Genomic DNA, 19,737 nt, shown 5'->3' on the forward strand with positions numbered 1-19,737 from the left:
GTCAGACTGTTCCAGTTGTTCTTGTTTGGATAGTTTACACATGCACAGCACCTTGCCCAAAAATCTGTCAGGCTGTTATAACTGTTCTTGTTCTGAATGTAGATAAGTGCACAACACTTCGCCCAAAAAATTTGTTTAGTTATTCCTAGGGGTACATGTTTGCCAATTAAACGATCATCATGAACAGGGGCTAAACTTCACGTATGATGCAATTGTGACAATAATAAATTATATTCATAAATGGCTCATATCAAATAGCTTTACATGAAAGCAAATAAAGCATAGTTTTAGGAGATATCAGACTTTGAACAACTACAAATGTAGCTATGGAACTGAAGCTGACTTTCATGGAGCTAATGAAGACTGACAAAGTTCGTATGCATCTGCATTATCAAATATGATCAAGTAGAATATTTATCATCTGATCAAGAAATTAAACTGAGTATATAACAAGTTAATAATGCAATATGCACAGCACAGAGAGGTACTATTGTTACTATCATTACTATTATTATTATTATTATTATTACAATTTCTTTCCTTTCTCAGACGTTATGTCTGGTTAAAAATGGAAAGTGACGCGGACCTTGATCAAGCGTCACTTACTTTTAACTGTACGGTATATGTTACATTGCATTTAGGGACTTTCGGGTAATTGAACAGGTATCAATAATTTCAGATTTCTGTAGTTGTATATATACGTTTGGATGTAGCTGTATTGTGTTGATGTACTGGTGGATATTGTGTGGTATGACTCCTGTAGTTGATAGTATAATTGGTATAATGTCAACTTTATCCTGATGCCACATGTCCTTGACTTCCTCAGCCAGTTGGATGTATTTTCAATTTTTTTCTCCTGTTTTCTTCTGCATATTTGTTGTATTGGTTATGGATATTTTGATTAGTTGTGTTAATTTCTTCTTTTTATTGGTGAGTATGATGTCAGGTTTGTTATGTGGTGTTGTTTTATCTGTTATAATGGTTGTGTTCCAGTATAATTTGTATTCATCATTCTCCAGTACATTTTGTGGTGCATAATTGTATGTGGGGACGTGTTGTTTTATTAGTTTATGTTGTATGGCAAGTTGTTGATGTATTATTTTTGCTACATTGTCATGTCTTCTGGTGTATTCTGTATTTGCTAGTATTGTACATCTGCTTGTGATGTGATCTACTGTTTCTATTTGTTGTTTGCAAAGTCTGCATTTATCTGTTGTGGTATTGGGATCTTTAATAATATGCTTGCTGTAATATCTGGTGTTTATTGTTTGATCCTGTATTGCAATCATGAATCCTTCCGTCTCACTGCATATATTGCCTTTTCTTAGCCACGTGTTGGATGCGTCTTGATCGATGTGTGACTGTGTTAGATGATACGGGTGCTTGCCATGTAGTGTTTTCTTTTTCCAATTTACTTTCTTTGTATCTGTTGATGTTATGTGATCTAAAGGGTTGTAGAAGTGGTTATGAAATGTTAATGGTGTGGCCAATATATTTTACCCGATCATAAAGGGCCACAGGAATGGCCGAGCCCGAAAAACTTAGGCCGAGCAGTGGGTTTGAGCATGATATGAGCTTTAAAGTCATTTGCACGGTCTAACCCAGGAGAAAAAAGGGACGAAAATGTCGTCGACAAGGAATCCAATTGAGCGTAAGGAATAGCATCAGAGACGATATCGACAGAGTCATCTATGGAGAACAAAAAAAAAGGCAAAAGGCATCGAAACCAAAGATTTTCTGCGTTATTCTGGTCAACCACAAATATGGGAACAGTGCGAACGACGGATTTGTAAGATACCTCAGCATTAAATTTTCACAAGAGAGATATCTTCTGTTTATTGTACGTCCGTAATTGCCGAGTGACAGGTGATAGGATTGGAGAACCTAACTGAAAATATGTCTGAGAATTAATGATAGTGGCAGCAGAACCAGTATCCACCTGCATGCGAACATCCCGACCAAGGATTTGGACTGTGAGGAATAACTTCCCTGAAAGGGAAGAAGTGCAACTGACAGATATGACAGAAGCAGAATCAGTGTCACAGTCATGAACATCATGTATGCGGTTGGATTTGCAAACGGAAGACACATGACCCTTCTTTTAGCAATTGTGACACACGGCCCAACGTTGGGGACACTCCTCGCGTGAATGTTTCGTAAAACACCGCGGAAATGAAGGAAGTTGCCGGGGGTTTTGCTGCAGTTTCTGAGAGGGTTGTTTACGGTTAGGCCGAGGCTGCACGTGGGAGCGTACTGCAGCCACGTTGGCCGGCGGGGACATGCCACACGCGTCGTCAACAGCGCACAGAGTTTGTATTTCCCCGACGTCACCCCACGCCTCTATTTGCGCCCCAGCTGCGCGAGAAATTTCTAAAGATTGTGCGATGGATATGACTTCATCTAGAGTCAGATTTGCCAACTGAAGGGCACATTGCCTCACTTCTTTGTCGGGCGCCAACTGGATAATAGCATCCCATACCATGGAATCTGCGTAGGATTCTTTGTGAACGTCAGTAACAAATTGACACTTTCGACTGAGGCCATGAAGCTCAGCAGCCCAAGCGCGATAGCATTGATTCGGTTGTTTTTGACAACGATAACAGGCAACACGAGAGGCTACCACATACATTTGCTTATGAAAATATACGGACAGAAGTGAGCACATTTCAGCAAAGGACAAAGACGCAGGATCTTTCAAAGGAGCCAATTGCGACAACAATCGATACATTTGAGGTGAAATCCATGAAAGGAACAGAGACTTACATGTTTGTTCGTCCGTGACATGAAAAGCCAAGAAGTGCTGTCAATGACATTTTTTGTAATCAGACCAGTCTTCCATCGTCTCATCGTGAGGAGGAAAAGGAGGTATATACTACGACAAGAAACGGCCCGCAATGGATGCCGCGCCGAAATCGCGAATCGCCAATGTGAGAAGCGTTTGCTGTTCAATGAGACCTTGCAATAGTTGCTCTAAAGTATCCATGGAAACCTGGTGGGTCAACGATGAAAAGGAAACATCCACTACCTCGTCGCCAATTGTTACAATGTCAAGTTGAACACATATAATTCAAAAAAGACACAACACATGTAAGTCACAGAGCAAGTTGACAAAGCAAGACATGTGAACATGGTAACATTCAAATCAGCACTGAGTCCAAGTCTGACGGCCGCTGGCTGCTTGGCAGCTTAGGTGGCGTGGCTGCTGCATGGCTAACAGGCAGCGCCGCATATAGAGGACGCGCATAACTGCGCGGCGGCACTTTGAAAGATCGGCGAGTCACAACAGAGAGAATATACAATTTTCTTAATTTCAGGAGTAGTAGTTTGTGATGTATTCATATGTTTGAGTTTTATGAGATTTGCTTTTTCAACAAACTGGCATGATATTTTACTTGAACTGTTTGTCCCTGTACTTTCGACTATATTTAAGAAAAGATTATTAAATACATTTGCTAACTGTAACTCATCATTTACAACCCTTCCATTCAGTTCAATAGAGATTTTATGCTATTCTGTGCCTGGTTATCCTGTCTCTCATTTCAGTACATTCCATACAGCCGTAAGTCTGTTGTCAGAATTACTAATTTTTTTAAAGCTTTTGTTAATAGTTTTGAATACTTTTTGTAGTGTGCAACTACTGCCGCATCTCTAATCATTCTTGCCAACAGATAATTTCCCTTTTTCTTTCAAAACATACTTTAATCCCTAAAGTGATCCATTGTTTTTTCATATGGCTGTTTCCATCTTTCTTGATTAGCGTCTGCAGAATGCTATTTTCAAATATTGATATGAATTTTTATCATGAAAAAGATAAAATTTAATGTTAGCATTTGGTTCACTACAAATTTCATTCTAGGTCATCTGCTGTAAACTATTTGTAAGAAAACTTGTCCCAGAGTCGTTAATTATTCTAACCGATTTCCACAGAGTAAGGCATCTTATTAATCGTAAATAGCTGTGAATTATGGTCAGAGAGAGCATTTGTTACTGGGTAAACAGTTATTTTCTTGTTCAGAGCTTCACCAAAGAAATCATTGTCAATTACAGTTCTACTTTCTTTATCCACCCTTGCTGGAAGATCAATAGCTGAGCTGGAATTTGTAGGATCTAAATAAGGTTCCCAGATCGTTAGGGCTCCTTACCTCAAACGGTAAAAACAGAACCCTTATAGGATCACTTTGATGTCCGTCCGTCTGTCTGTCTGTCCGACTCTTAAAAACCCTTTTTCTCAGGAATGAGTAGACGTATCATGATGAAACTTTTAAATTTTTGTTGCATACCAAAATCTATAGTCCCTTGGTAATGTAATAAATATAAGCCTGCAAGCCAGTGCAATCAAAAGACAGCCATTTACATCATGTATTTTGATAGTCGCAAACTCACTCAACAAAACTTACATGGTATTTCCCATTCACCTAGAATCATCATATTTGGCAAGAAGCAAAGTTTCATTGAGTAAGCAAAGGAAAAACTTAAAAATTTGTAATTGTATTATGCAAAAAGCATTTTGTTTGTTATTTATTTTCCAACTGTCTGTCTGTTCTCCTCTTAAGATAACTTTTTCTTAGAAACGGGTAGACATATCTTTCCTGTATCAGTACCAATAACAGGCAATAATTATCAAGATTCTAGATTCCCAAGATGAATGAATAATCTATATACACAATTAAGTTTGTAACAATATTAAGTTTGTTCAGAACCCTTTGTGTATGAGTCCTACTAACATTTACCTGGACTTATTTTCCTGTTACTATCCTGAAGAAAGTCTACATTGAAGTCACCACGAACTCTTAACTGCTTGCTGGTGTCAGACATTGAACACAGTAAGGAATCCACATCCTGATAAATAGTTCAAAATTTCCCTGTGGGGACCAACCTACAATTACAATTAAAAGAACTACTTTTCCAGTATTAATTCACAAGCACAAACTTCTATGTGCTGATCACTACAAAATCTACTGGTCTCAATGTTTTTGAACTTGTGTTCTGTCTTAATATAGGTAACACCTCCTCGTTTTCCCATACTAGTTCTGCATGAGTATGCTGCTATATCTAAACTAACCATGTGGTCACGTGGTGCTCTGATAGGCAGAGGATGTCTTATCTTTTGAGAGCTCATTAAATTTTCAAAACGGGCAAGAAGTTTTCTACTTTATTATTCAGTCCTCTAGTATTCTAATGATATAAGTTAACCTTACTCTTCTGTGCATTCTTAAGTATTTTGTGAATATCTACTGTTATTCTGACTTCTTTTACATGAGGGTGCTGAATCCTGATTCTTACATGCAAAAGGTAACCCTACGACATCACTAACCACAGGGATCTTGCTTTTTGTGATGGTAGTCCTCTGTACATTTTTCTGCAAGAAGCTCAGCCAACCTATCTTAGTCTCTCCTATTCAGATGTAGACCATGTCTAGTATATCCTCATCTCCCAACTGTAGCAACAGGCACTGCATTTGTATGGTATTTCAACACAGCCAGCAGGAGCCCACTCAACTCAGTGATCACAATGCCCACTGCAATGTTAGCCTCCCACAGCTACTACCTAGCAGCAAGGCTCTCTTCTTCCATCTATCTTTTTGTGCTTCCTAAAACTCATCGTGATGAATATCATCACATATTATATCCAGACCTTGACTTGACTTGACTTGAAACCCGCTTGTCCCCTGGGAGTTACCCCAAAAGGCCTCACACTGAAAGTTCCTGTTTCTGGATATAAATGCACTCTACACCAGCACCTTTCACAGTTTCAAATATGGCAGTATCTTGCACTTACCTGCCTCATCAGTGACTTATATGATTCATCTGCCAATTTCCTCTCCATAAGACTTCTCTCCTACAAAATCCTGCAATCATCTGCCCCTCATATTTATTTGGAAAGTATCATCCACCAAGCTTCTAACTGCAACAACATGCCATGCTTCACCTAAAGAAGCTATGTACGTTTTCCTAGACCTCAAAAGTGGTGTTTCCATTCTTGCCCCTCAGCAGCTCCATGAGCAGCTGCACCATCAACCACCACTTCTCTCCAACAAACCAAGCTTGGTCAACCTTCTTAACATCTCCCAGCCTTCACAAGTTCCGTGCCTCCCTGAGCTGTGGTAACTAGTGATCACAAGAACCAGTCATAGTGGTACAGTGTTCTAAACCTCTGATCTAAGGCCCTCTCCCCTCCTGCCACAAACCTGCATTTAATCAAGCTGCTATGGTTAAGGACCTAGTTTCCTTCATATGTCTTGTCAACTGGAAATGTCACTTTGGGACCCAATGTCAAAACTTTTTCAACAGCAAACCTGACATTGAACTCTGCCTTGACCAGTTCCAGCCAAAAGCCCAACTTGATATAGCACCACCACCTCAGAATCATCCCTTCCCAGCTTTCCAAGAAGTCCCAATATCCAGCACTGTTTCACAACCCTTTCTCGGGTCCCTGCAATATGACGCTAAACTGTCCTCTGCAGAACTCCAGACTCTTCGTTCCCTAAAAACTGATGAATCCATCATCATTCTCGCAGTGGACAAGGGATCTAAGACTGTGGTTCTTGACCAGCGGGAGTATATAAGTATGGGTGGATACCAGCTTTCTGACAATTCTACATACAGCATCTGCCATCAAGATCTCATCCATGTGATAAAAAGTGACCTACAGTTCCTCAGTAAAATCTCAAGTCCATATAACTTCTTATCCCACCCAAACGACATACTCCCACCTCTTACCTTATTCTTAAGATCCACAAACCAATCACTCTAGCTGCCTCATAGTTGCTGGCTTCAAAGCACCACTGAATGAATATCTGCCTTAGTTGATCAACACCTGCAATGTACAGCCTGAAGCCTCCCCTCCTATGTTACAGACAACAACCATTTCCTATATCATCTGAAATCTGTGCCCGTTCGACTCTCACCACACACCTTGCTTGTCACCACTCTATACCATATTCACCATGTACATTGTCCATCTGCTGTTGAACATTACCTCAACCAGTGCCCAACTGAACAAAAACCTGAAGATGTCCTTCTTGCTAACCTTAATCGCCTTTTTACTTATGAACAGTTACTTTACCATTGAGAATCAGACATATAAATAGAACCGGGGCACAACTGGAAACAAGAATGGCTCCTTTCCTATGGAAACATTTTAATGGGTTGCTTGGAAATGGCTTTTCTGGGACCCATTAGCCTTCAGCCCCCGGTTAGCGACATCGATGACATCTTTGATGCCATCCTTTCCCTGCCATACAGCAGGCATTCAAGGCAAACACATTTGTTCAGATGCAAACCTTTTACAGCAATACGCCCCCATTCTCACATTAACCTTCACCAGACGAAATTACCCTACCAGCTTAGTTCAAAGGCAGATTTTCCAGGCATCGCATTAAAACCTGGTGCTACTGATCCCTCCAAAAAATAATTTGGGAGAACACCTCTTGCTATTCGGTACTATCCGAATACTATCCTGGTCTTGAATGTATTAATTAGCTACTTCGACAATGCTATGACTTCCTAAAATTATGCCCTGAAATGATGTCTACTCTGTCTGACATTTTGCCTACCATACCTAGCATAGCTTTCCGTTACATCATCCTCCCCTGCCCCTCTCAAACTCCACAACATACTGGTCAGACTCTATGATCCTTAAGTCTTACTCTATGGCTCCTACCCTTGTGAGTGTCTCCACTGTAGGACTTGCCCTATGCACCCTCCTACCACCGCCTATACCAATCCTGCAACTGGCATACCAAACAGAGAATCATCTGTGAAAAAACACGTCATATACCAACTGTTACAAAAAAAAAAAAAAAAAAAAAAAAAAAAAAAAAAAAAAAAAAAAAAATGATTTGGCCTTCTACATTGGTATAATTACCACCAACTTATCAGTTAGGATGACTGGGTATAGATTGTGGGTATGACATGGGCAACACACAGTATCCTGTTGCAGAGCATGATCTACAACATGACAATCATGATGCTGGTGCGTTTTACCACACATGAAAACTGGATATACCCTCCCCCCCCCCCCCCAAACAGCAGTTTCTCAGAACTATGTAGGTGGGAACTGGTGTTACAACTTGTCCTTGGTTCTCGCCACCCATCTGGCCCTAATTTACATTAACTTCTTTGGTTTCAACCTTTCCTTTCAGTAACTGTCCCTCTTTTCACTCCCTTTTAGTTTTCTACATCTTTTATTTTCTGATCTGTCTTCCACTGCCCCCCCCCCCCCCAAACGCAATACAATACAATAATGCACTTTGTTTCCCACCCTTACTAACTATTGCATGAAGTTTTCTCAGTAAACTTTGTCTTGCTTATTACCCTATCTTCCACCTTTAAACTCTCCAGTTTTCCCCATTAACCAGTCCTTCCTTCTCATCCTGTCTGGTTGATCTCCTCTGACACAGTGTTCTCGCTGACTTTTCCATTAACTCTTCCTATTTTCTGAATCTTACCAGTCCTTTTCCTTCATCCCTGTTCCTGCCCCTTCAATCCTTCTGACAGATGAAGGGTCACTGGGCTTGGAAAGCTTATACATTTCCTCAACTTTTAGTAGCATTTTCTCTTGCCGCAACTCAGTGAGTAATTTTTTTTACCTATCCCATTATATTTTTCAAAAATGATTGTTTTTGTTGATGTATCCAACATAGTTCTACAGGCAACCAGAAAACAGAGGCTCTATTTACTTTTAATCCTGAGGGACACCACTTGTTGCAAAGGGCATTAAACAGGGCAGTAAATCCATGACTGAATTATCAGATTGTACCATATAATGCCTGCTCATGGCGTACAGCCTTCCATGGTATACAAGAATAGTCTTTCACAGTGCACTGTGGTTGATTTAAGACTGTCGTTAGGTAAGACTTTTCTCTTGTGGTCTGCTTGGAGTATACATGGTGATTCAAAAAGAATACCACAACTTTAAAAGTGTGTATTTAATGAAAGAAACATAATATAACCTTCTGTTATACATCATTACAAAGAGTATTTAAAAAGGGATTTTTCACTCAAAAACAAGTTCAGAGATGTTCAATATGGCCCCCTCCAGACACTCCAGCAATATCAACCCAATACTCCAACTCTCTGTAGCATATCAGGCATAACAGTTTGGATAGCTGCTGTTATTTCTCGTTTCAAATCATCAATGGTGGCTGGGAGAGGTGGCCGAAACACCATATCCTTAACATACGCCCATAAGAAAAAATCGCAGGGGGTAAGATCAGGGCTTCTTGGAGGCCAGTGATGAAGTGCTCTGTCACGGGCTGCCTGGCGGCCGATCCATCGCCTCGGGTAGTTGACGTTCAGGTTTCATAACTAACCTTTTTTGTAGGACTCTCCATACAGTTGATTGTGGAATTTGCAGCTCTCTGCTAGCTCTGCGAGTCGATTTTCCTGGGCTGCGAACAAATGCTTGCTGGATGCGTGCTACATTTTCATCACTCGTTCTCGGCCGTACAGAACTTTTCCCTTTGCACAAACACCCATTCTCTGTAAACTGTTTATACCAACGTTTAATACACCACCTATCAGGAGGTTTAACACCATACTTTGTTCGAAATGCACGCTGAACAATTGTCGTCGATTCACTTCTGCCGTACTCAATAACACAAAAAGCTTTCTGTTGAGCGGTCGCCATCTTAGCATCAACTGACGCTGACGCCTAGTCAACAGCACCTCAAGCGAACAAATATACAACTAAATGAAATTTTATAGGTCCCTTAATTCGCCGACAGATAGTGCTTAGCTCTGCCTTTTGTCGTTGCAGAGTTTTAAATTCCTAAAGTTGTGGTATTCTTTTTGAATCACCCTGTATTTAGAATGTCATATCATGGGCAGAGATGTCAGAAGCTAAGTCTAACTAGTACATTACCTTATCTATCATCTTTGTTGCTATGACAATATTATGAAAAGGACAGATTGCTACTCACCTTATAACAGAAATGTTGAGTTACAGACAGGCACAACAAAATGACTACAAAACAAGTAAGCTTTTGGCCAAAAAGCCTCCTTCTGAATTTTTTACACACACACGTTTCTTATATCGTCAATCAATATATCAGATTTCCAGATAAAAGCAGACTTTAATAGCTGTAATACCCGAAAAGCACAGCACTATATACTTAGCGAACAAAAAGAACAGACATACAGATGCATGGAAGCCATAGTGGTATTACACTTTACAACAGACTGCCAGTCTGCATCACAAAGTTACTAGAAGCTAAAAAAAATTTAAAGCATAATTTCAAAAATTTCTGTTTGAACAGTGCTTTTGTTTGGTCACTGACAATGTTGGCCAACAATGTTTATAGTTATACAATGAAACACAAACTATGGATGTTGTGCAGTGTGTTATTGTCTAACACTGATGGTTTCATTGGTCTTGTGTCACATGACTATTATTTTTGTACGATTGGCCTTTTTTCTTCTTTCTCCTTTTGTTTGGATCTGAAGATGTCGTATCACAGTCTGAAATAGGTTCAAAATGGTTCAAATGGCTCTGAGCACTATGGGACTTAACATCTGTGGTCATCAGTCCCCTAGAACTTAGAACTACTTAAACCTAACTACCCTAAGGACACCACCCACATCCATGCCTGAGGCAGGATTCGAACCTGCGACCGTAGCAGTCAAGCGGTTCCAGACTGAATTGCCTAGAACCGCATGGCCACACCGGCTGGCTGAAATAGGTTACATGGGGAGAGGAGCAGGAAAGTATTCCAAACAGGGTTTTGTCATTATAATATTTTAAATTAGTACAGAGCTCTAATGACTACCTGGCAGAAGGTCGACTTCTGGAAGAACATTCTGAAGAGCAGCATGTTGTTGTGACAAAAATTCATCCACTGTTATGGGCAAACCAAGATCTTCAACCATAATTTTTGCCGAATCTCTTTCCAATGTACCCATTAGTTTCATGCGAACAGACCAGGGATATTCCTTATTATATTTCGCAGCAATAGCCGTATATAATTTCAAATATGTTGATTCAGTATCTGCAGAAAATATAATAAGCTTATACATAACAAAACATATTAAGAAAAATATGTCTGTAAAATTAAAGATACAAATCACCCCAACACAGTACCTGCGAAGAGCAGAGAAAGAAGCTTCATAGTTAAATACCATTATTTAATTTCAATGTAGTATAATAATGGGTGTGATAGAATTTGTATTGTGTTGTTTTGTACTTACAAGCACGTGATTTGTCTACATTACAGTCTTCCAATATGCGGATGGTAATTTGTACTAGTAGTATTAATGATTCCCATTGGTAGCACATTTATAGTATCCTCTGACTGACACAAGAAGTGTAAGTCCACAACAGAGTTAAAAAAAGCATGGAAATAGGTCTGAAGTCAATGCCAAGTTCCCTTACTCTTACGTGTATTACTGTAATTTGCCAAAAATATATCAGGACTGTAGAAAAGTCACAAACATAGCCTATTGAGGAGTAACTCAGAAGCAGGTAAGTGGGTCATGGATCAAAGTATATGTATAATTTTACAATAAAAACAGTTAAAATGATATCACGGTCTTGTAATAAAACTCCAACTTGAAAAAACTTTAAACATGTTATCAAATGCAAACTGCATGTCATGTAAGGAAACAAGCCTGGCATATAATGTCTCAAGACTAATAAGAATCTCTAAAATAATAAAAATAAAGCTTCAAAGACTGTACAGTCAGCATGCAAGTGACTTCTCATATTATGTGACAATAATATCTTATTGAATGGTAAAAATACTACTGACTGTAGCACCCAAAATTCAAGAAATGACAAGAATCAAGAAGTCAAAGGTCTCTTAATCCAACAAAATTAACATAAATAAAAATATTAAAAACTCGCTAAAAGTTTACTTTTGTTTATGGAGTCCTAACAACAAATTCTTGTTAAAAATAAATTGTGACCAAATATAGAAAAATATAACTAATTCCTTCTGCATATGAAGAAACTGATGAAATGTATGATGAGATAAAAAAAAATTATTCAGGCAGTGAAAGAAGAAGAAAATTTAATAGTCATGGGTGACTGGAATTCGAGAGTAGGAAAAGGAAGAGAAGGAAACATAGTAGGTGAATATGGATTGGGGGTAAGAAATGAAAGAATTTTGCACAGAGTATAACTTAATCATAGTTAACACTTGGATCAAGAATCATAAAAGAAGGTTGTACACATGGAAGAATCCTCGAGATACTAGAAGGTATCAGATAGATTACATAATGGTAAGACAGAGATTTAGGAACCAGGTTTTAAATTGTAAGACATTTCCAGGGGCAGAGGTGGACTCTGACCACAATCTATTGGTTTGAACTGTAGATTAAAACTGAAGAAACTGCAAAAAGGTGGGAATTTAAGGAGATGGACCTGGATAAACTGACTAAACCAGAGGTTGTACAGAGTTTCAGGGAACGCATAAGGGAACAATTGACAAGAACGAGGGAAACAAATACAGTAGAAGATGAATGGGTAGCTCTGAGGGATGAAGTAGTGAAGGCAACAGAGGATCAAGTAGGTCAAAAGACAAGGGTTAGTAGAAATCCTTGGGTAACAGAAGAAATGTTGAATTTAATTGATGAAAGGAGAAAATATAAAAATGCAGTAAATGAAGCAAGCAAAAAGGAATACAAACGTCTCAAAAACGAGAGTGACAGGAAGTGCAAAAAGGCTAAGCAGGGATGGCTAGAGGACAAATGTAAGGATGTAGAGGCTTATCTCACTAGGGGTAAGATAGATACTGCCTAGAGGAAAATTAAAGAGACCTTAGGAGGAAAGAGAACCACTTGTATGAATATCAAGAGCTCAGATGGAAACCCAATTCTGAGCAAAGAAGGGAAAGCAGAAAGGTGGAAGGAGTATATAGAGGGTCTATACAAGGGCGATGTACTTGAGGGCAATATTATGGAAATGGAAGAGGATATAGACGAAGATGAAATGGGGGATATGATACTGCGTGAAGAGTTTGACACAGCACTGAAAGACCTAAGTCGAAACAAGGATCCGGGAGTAGATAGCATCCCTTAGAACTACTGACGGCCTTGGGAGAGCCATTTCTGACAAAACTCTACCATCTGGTGAGCAAGATGTATGAGACAGGCGAAATACCCTCAGACTTCAAGAAGAATATAATAATTCCAATCCCAAAGAAAGCAGATGTTGACAGATGTGAAAATTACCGAACAGTCAGTTTAATAAGCCACAGCTGCAAATACTAACACGAATTCTTTACAGACGAATGGGAAAACTGGTAGAAGCCGACCTTGGGGAAGATCAGTTAGAATTCCATAGAAATGTTGGAACACGTCAGACAATACTGACCCTACGAGATATCTTAGAAAATATATTAAGGAAAGGCAAACCTATGTTTCTAGCATTTGTAGACTTAGAGAAACCTTTTGACAATATTGACTGGAATACTCTCTTTCGAATTCTAAAGGTGGCAGGGGTAAAATACAGGGAGCAAAAGGCTATTTACAATTTGTACAGAAACCAGATGACAGTTATAAGAGTCGAGGGGCATGAAAGGGAAGCAGTGGTTCGGAAGGGAGTGAGACAGGGTTGCAGCCTCTCCCTGATGTTATTCAATCTGTATATTGAGCAAGCAGTAAAGGAAACAAAAGAATAATTAGGAGTAGGTATTAAAATCCATGGAGAAGAAATGAAAACTTTGAGGTTCGCCAATGACATTGTAATTCTGTCAGAGACAGAAAAGGACTTGGAAGAGCAGTTGAACGGAATGGACAGTGTCTTGAAAGGAGGATAGAAGATGAATATCAACAAAAGCAAAACAATGATAATGGAATGTAGTCGAGTTAACTTGGGTGATGCTGAGCGAATTAGATTAGGAAATGAGACACTTAAACTAGTAAAGGAGTTTTGCTATTTGGGGAGCAAAATAACTGATGATGGTCGAAGTAGAGAGGATATAAAATGTAGACTGGCAATGGCAAGGAAAGCGTTTCTGAAGAAGAGAAATTTGTTAACATCGAGTATAGATTTAAGTGTCAGGAAGTCATTTCTGAAAGTATTTGTATGGAGTGTAGCCATGTATGGAAGTGAAACATGGACGGTAAATAGTTTGGACAAGAAGAGAATAGAAGCTTTCGAAATGTGGTGCTACAGAAGAATGCTGAAGATTAGATGGGTCGACCACATAATTAATGAGGAAGTATTGAATAGGATTGGGGAGAAGAGAAGTTTGTGGCACAACTTGACCAGAAGAAGGGATCGGTTTGTAGGACATGTTCTGAGGCATCAAGGGATCACCAATTTAGTATTGGAGGGCAGCGTGGAGGGTAAAAATCGTAGGGGGAGACCAAGAGATGAATACACTAAGCAGATTCAGAAGGATGTAGGTTGCAGTAGATACTGGGAGATGAAGAAGCTTGCACGGGATTAGAGTAGCATGGAGAGCTGCATCAAACCAGTCTCAGGACTGAAGACCACCACAACAACAACAACAACAAACAACAACAACCTGCAAATTTGATAAACACATTTTGGTGCCCAATTTTGTATATTGCAGGGAGATTATGTCAACTTTGAAAGGAGGATATAAGATGAACATCAGTGAAAACAAAACATGGATAATGGCATCAGTTGATGCTGAACTGAAAGAGATTAGATTAGGAAATGAGACACTTAAAGTAGTACAAGAATTTTGCTATTTGGGAAGGGAAATAACTGATGGTGGACGAAGTAAAGAGGACATAAAATGTAGATTGGCTATGGCAAGGAAAGCATTTCTGACGAAGAGAAATTTGTTAGTATCGGGTATTGATTTAAGCGTCACGAAGTCCTTTTTGAAAGTATTTGTATGGAGTGTAGCCAGGTGAAAGATGGGCAATAAATTGTTTGAACAAGACCAGAATAGAAGCTTTTGAAATCTGGTGTTACAGAAGAATGCTGGAGATTAGATGGGTAGATCATGTAACTAACAAGGTGGTACTGAATCAAATTGGGGAGAAGAGGAATTTGTGGCAAACTTGACTATAATACCGGATCAGTTTGTAAGACACGTTCTGAGGCATCAAGGAATCACCCATTTAGTATTGGTGGGCAGCATGGAGCATAAAAAACTTAAGAGGGAGACTAGGAGATTAACACACTAAGCAGATTCAGAAGACTGCAGGTTGCAGTAGTTACTTGAAAATGAAGGAGCTTGCACAGGATAGACTAGCACAGAGAGCTACAGTCTCTGGACCGAAGACTAGCACCACCACCACCACCACCACCACCACCACCACCACCAACAACAACAACAACAACAATCATATACATTTCCTATCACCAACCATTATCATACATACAGGCAACATTCTGCCTGGATCTTAACGTTGTAGATGAAACAAATGGAATTTCTTCATCTGCTTTAAATTCATTAACCGAGAATGCAGTATCACCACTGGAATCTTTGCTTACTCTGATTTTGTTTAAAGCAGGAGGGCTTTGGTACGTTGGCATGCATGTAGATGGTGCAAACTTGGGGACCCCCACCTGCAGCACGCTGTACAAATGGAACCAAAGGAGATATCAAGTTGTAACTTTGTACATAACCATCCAATACATTGTGGAACATTCCCATTAAGTTTCATCAGATCTGAAAATCTCTAGCACGAACCCCTTGTCCAGTTGACATTGAAGACTCTGGAAGGAGTTTGTCCTGTCTGGCCACCCTGATGTAGGTTTTCCTAAATCATTTTGTGTAAATGCTGGGATGGTTTCTTAAAAGGCCACAGCCAACCACATGTTCTATCTTCATAAAAAATTACTTATATATTCTGTGAGTATGCCTATCTTGAGCAGTTTATTTTCACTATATTACGACCAGTAAAATTTTTAGATGACCCTGGATGACTAAACAAATAATAAATAAATTACCATTAATGACTGCTTAACAACAGCATACTGTTACATTGCACCTACACTATGTAAATAAGCAGGCACATCCACAAGGTTCTTGCTAGAAATGTCCCCACACTGACTGGCAACAGATGTCACAGTTTTATTTCACTCCAGTGGCAACAGGGCAACCCAATTGGCAGCCATTTTAGGATAGCTGGGTTTAGCCACCAAACAAACACTGTATCTCATCCCATACAGGTTGCACATATCTTAGTCCCTCTGTGATCGGTGCAAACTGGCTAACTCAAAGCCGCTCTGGAATGTTTACACTTTCTGTCAACTTTAGCTACATAACAGTAGTGTGCACTTTGCAATAAACAGCCATTGGGAGTAGTGTTTATTCATGTAAAATGTTATGTTTAATGATTATTAATATTATTTTCAAAAATGAGCAAGAAGGCTGTACCTGGTCTTTCTAACAATTTGCCATCAAATTCTGTGCCAATTCTGCAAAACATTGCACCATAACATGTTCATTTATTTTTATAATCTAAAGGTTGGCTGCTCTGGGAGATGGTGAGGGGTGGTATGTGTGTGTGTGTGTGTGTGTGTGTGTGTGTGTGTGTGTGTGTGTGTGTGTGTGTGTGTGTGGGTGGGTGGGTGGGGGATGAGGAGGAGGAGGAGGAGGAGGAGGCGGTAGCTTGTCTCAGGATACGATAACAGACAAGCTGATAGCACACTACTGCTTCCAGCACTCTCTGCTTAGGAGACAAGTAAAAGTGGTGGTCCAAACACCTTTTAGCGAATTGACGAGTATTCTGGATGAAGATTTGGCTTCTGACACAGCAATTTTTCTAAGTAGAAGTAATGGTTCTTGTTTTATGAGTGGGGGGACTGTATTCTGAATATGAAAACTGAGAGTTCTAGTATTTAGTTATCACCTCTTCAACAGCACAGAACTCTTTGTCATCTGATAGTCTAAGAGAATTGTGATTGAAATATAAAATTAGACCATCTGGACAAACATAGAAAGACACCCATAGACGATACTTCTTCCATCAGAACACACAACAGTGAAAATACAGGCTGGTATGTATTACATCCAGCAATCACTAGGATTAAATAAAAAAAAAAAAAAGTTGATGATTTTACATTCAACAACACGGATGTCACTGTACGGATAAATATTTGGTAATATTCAAGTCTTCATGGTATTCATCTGAATTTATTTAGCGGAAACTTAAATTCATAATATCAATATAACAGGTAACCGTAAGTAACTGAAAAAGTAAAGGATCAATCACTCAATGTGGTGTGATAACCATGGGACACCACAGACTGATCTTTTAAAGTTTCTGAAAAGGAAGGTGCTTAAAAAAAAAAAAACATAATGAGCTAAAACTGGACATCGTTTTAATTGACCACACTGATACAAACAAATTCTTGTGGGCAATTCATCATCCTTTTGGAAGCTTTACTGTGAAAATTATAAATTAAAACGTAGCATCTGGCTCAGGCATTTAGTTTCCAACCACAATTGGAGACCTCAGTATTTTCCACTAATATAACTGAACACCAATCCCACTAATTGAGTGTGAAACAAATACTTACTATCTAGTCCCTTCTGACATAGCTACCCTCACTCATTGTACACACATAAGCTTGTTTACTTTTGCATATTTTTGACAAGTGTTGCATTACTTCCAAATGAGAATAGGGTGAGTCTTATTATTAATATTTACTTAAGTGTCCTTTAGCACCATTTCACTCAGCAGCTGTGAAAGGATCATTAGTGCTTCAGTTCCTTATAATACATATCTGCTTCTGTTTTTCCAGCATGTCCAGATTCGCATTCCTGGAGTTCTGTAGATCTAAGCAATAAGGACAACTTTCAGGGATGAGGAATGAGTCAAGGTACACATTAACAAAAACAAGGATGTAACAGAAACTATATATTTACACCACATTACCAACAAACTATCACTATCTTGCTTAGTGCTACTCACACACACAGGGTCAAGACTAGTTTTGGACACTAGCCCACTTATGGGCACTCCTGAATACCAACCAATCTTACAACAGCTTATTATAAGCAAAATGACATGTACTATTTAAATAGATATACAAGCATTTCTTTGTTTGTTCTTGTTTAAGTCATCATTTTGTGAAATGTCTGTGTTGAAGAAGCTGAGTTTCAAAGACTTTTTCTTTAAGGAATGCATCATTGGTTTTTCATATTCTAAACATTCAAATAAAATAACTATCACAAGAAACTTAAACTGTTGGGAACTAAGGTCAAGTACTATAGTTTCATATCTAACAAGCTAAATATGTGACAATCCAAAAACATACCATTAAACGTCTATGACCAACATATCATGTTTAGCCTCTTTTGAAAATATACACAAAACATCTGTAATACAGATTGGGTCTGTTAGTTAATGAAGTATGCTTTTACTTTCCCTTTGAATTGGTAGCCTATATATTCCCAATTTTTTTTTTTTTTTTTTTTTGTTTATTCTGGAAAGAAGCCTGTTTATTATCTTTCCACCACAGTACATTATTCGATTCTGTATACCAGACAAGGTCGCAAAGTCTATATGAAAATTATTTTTGCGTCTCTAAGATCTCCTCGTCATGGTTTTATTGAATGGGCAGTTTAATCTATCATAACTTTTGAGTCATGTTCGTGGCGTTGAAAAACGCTTTCAATATAACGCTGGTAGCTGGTATGTATATTAGTTTTTGACACATAAATTCCATAGTTAATCAGTTCTCGGCATGTAGTTCGACCGGTATTTCATACACATAATAGTGAGAATTATGTAAAGGTTACACATTTAGCGAGATCACGTAGACGCCTGTTCAGAAAGAAAAACTTGTTTCATCACCAGCTCTAGAATTTATTGTAGTAAAGACTGTAACTGACACGAAAATTACGTAGACTTCGTTATTTCATAACAATTACCAAGTAGAAGTCCATCCAAATCGAAAATACAATGTGTTACTGGCTGGAGCCCCATAGATTCTTGCGGCCTTGATAGCTTTCCGTAAATAACCAGTGGCAATGCCCGCAGCGCAACTGACCTGCGGAACAAATATCAGAATGCTACGGATCAATATGTTAACCAGCAAGTCCTGCATGTTGTGTGACAATATATCGACACGGTTACAGTTCGTGGAATTAAATTTGGCTCTACTTATCACATATGTTCAACAGTAATACCAACCTTATGCAAAGATATAAAGTGACTTCAAAATCAGCACGATCGGACGGATCTATGTTGTGGTGACGTGTGTTTTAATAATATATCAATATGCAGGAAAAATGCGTGATCTGTCACTGTTCAGTAAAATATTGAAGTGTGGTGTCTGGCAACCTTCTTGTAGTTTATATAATTGCTCTGATAAACGCCGGAAATATTTTACGTTAATCGATTGGAAACCATTCTATAAATTCGAGTTATCGTGACACGTTGTGTGCTGAATAACGTAGAAAACCTGATTAGAATTTACAATTAGGACTTCCATGCGTCGTTAATCATAACTGCTACTAACATTAATTTAATCTTTTTTGAATGGTCGTACTAAAAGTACATTCACAAGTTGTCACAAATAACCAGTGAAACGCGAATAAGCACTTCGGCACCGTACACACACTAGAACGTGCAAACCTTCATTTATAGGTTGTAACGGAACATATTTAAGACTTTACTGTACCGAAGTATGCGATACCCTCCAAATTCAACCAGTTTAACGAGTATTTATGATTATAGAAAAGTTGTTGTGTATGTTAACAATGATTACATAACATGGTTCAAATGGCTCTGAGCACTATGGGACTCAACTGCTGAGGTCATTAGTCCCCTAGAACTTAGAACTAGTTAAACCTAACTAACC

General features: G+C 38.8%; 1 protein-coding gene across 3 annotated transcripts in view; it reads right to left on the reverse strand.

The window, feature by feature from the left end:
- Positions 1–19,188, reverse strand: part of LOC126161993 (probable pseudouridine-5'-phosphatase) — a 47,815-nt gene extending 28,627 nt beyond the window's left edge. Inside the window, exons 1-3 of one of the 3 annotated variants that reach the window (XM_049918194.1) lie at positions 19,068–19,188; positions 18,806–18,924; positions 10,769–10,987 (exon numbers count right to left, since the gene is read on the reverse strand). In XM_049918194.1, coding sequence (XP_049774151.1) covers positions 10,769–10,987; positions 18,806–18,860 — 274 coding nt within the window. In that variant the 5' untranslated portion in view covers positions 18,861–18,924; positions 19,068–19,188. The other 2 variants (XM_049918196.1, XM_049918193.1) reach the window with 2 other exon arrangements.
- Between the last annotated feature and the right edge of the window lie 549 nt (positions 19,189–19,737).

Source organism: Schistocerca cancellata, chromosome 2 (genome assembly GCF_023864275.1).
Source record: "Schistocerca cancellata isolate TAMUIC-IGC-003103 chromosome 2, iqSchCanc2.1, whole genome shotgun sequence".
Taxonomy (NCBI): domain Eukaryota; kingdom Metazoa; phylum Arthropoda; class Insecta; order Orthoptera; family Acrididae; genus Schistocerca; species Schistocerca cancellata.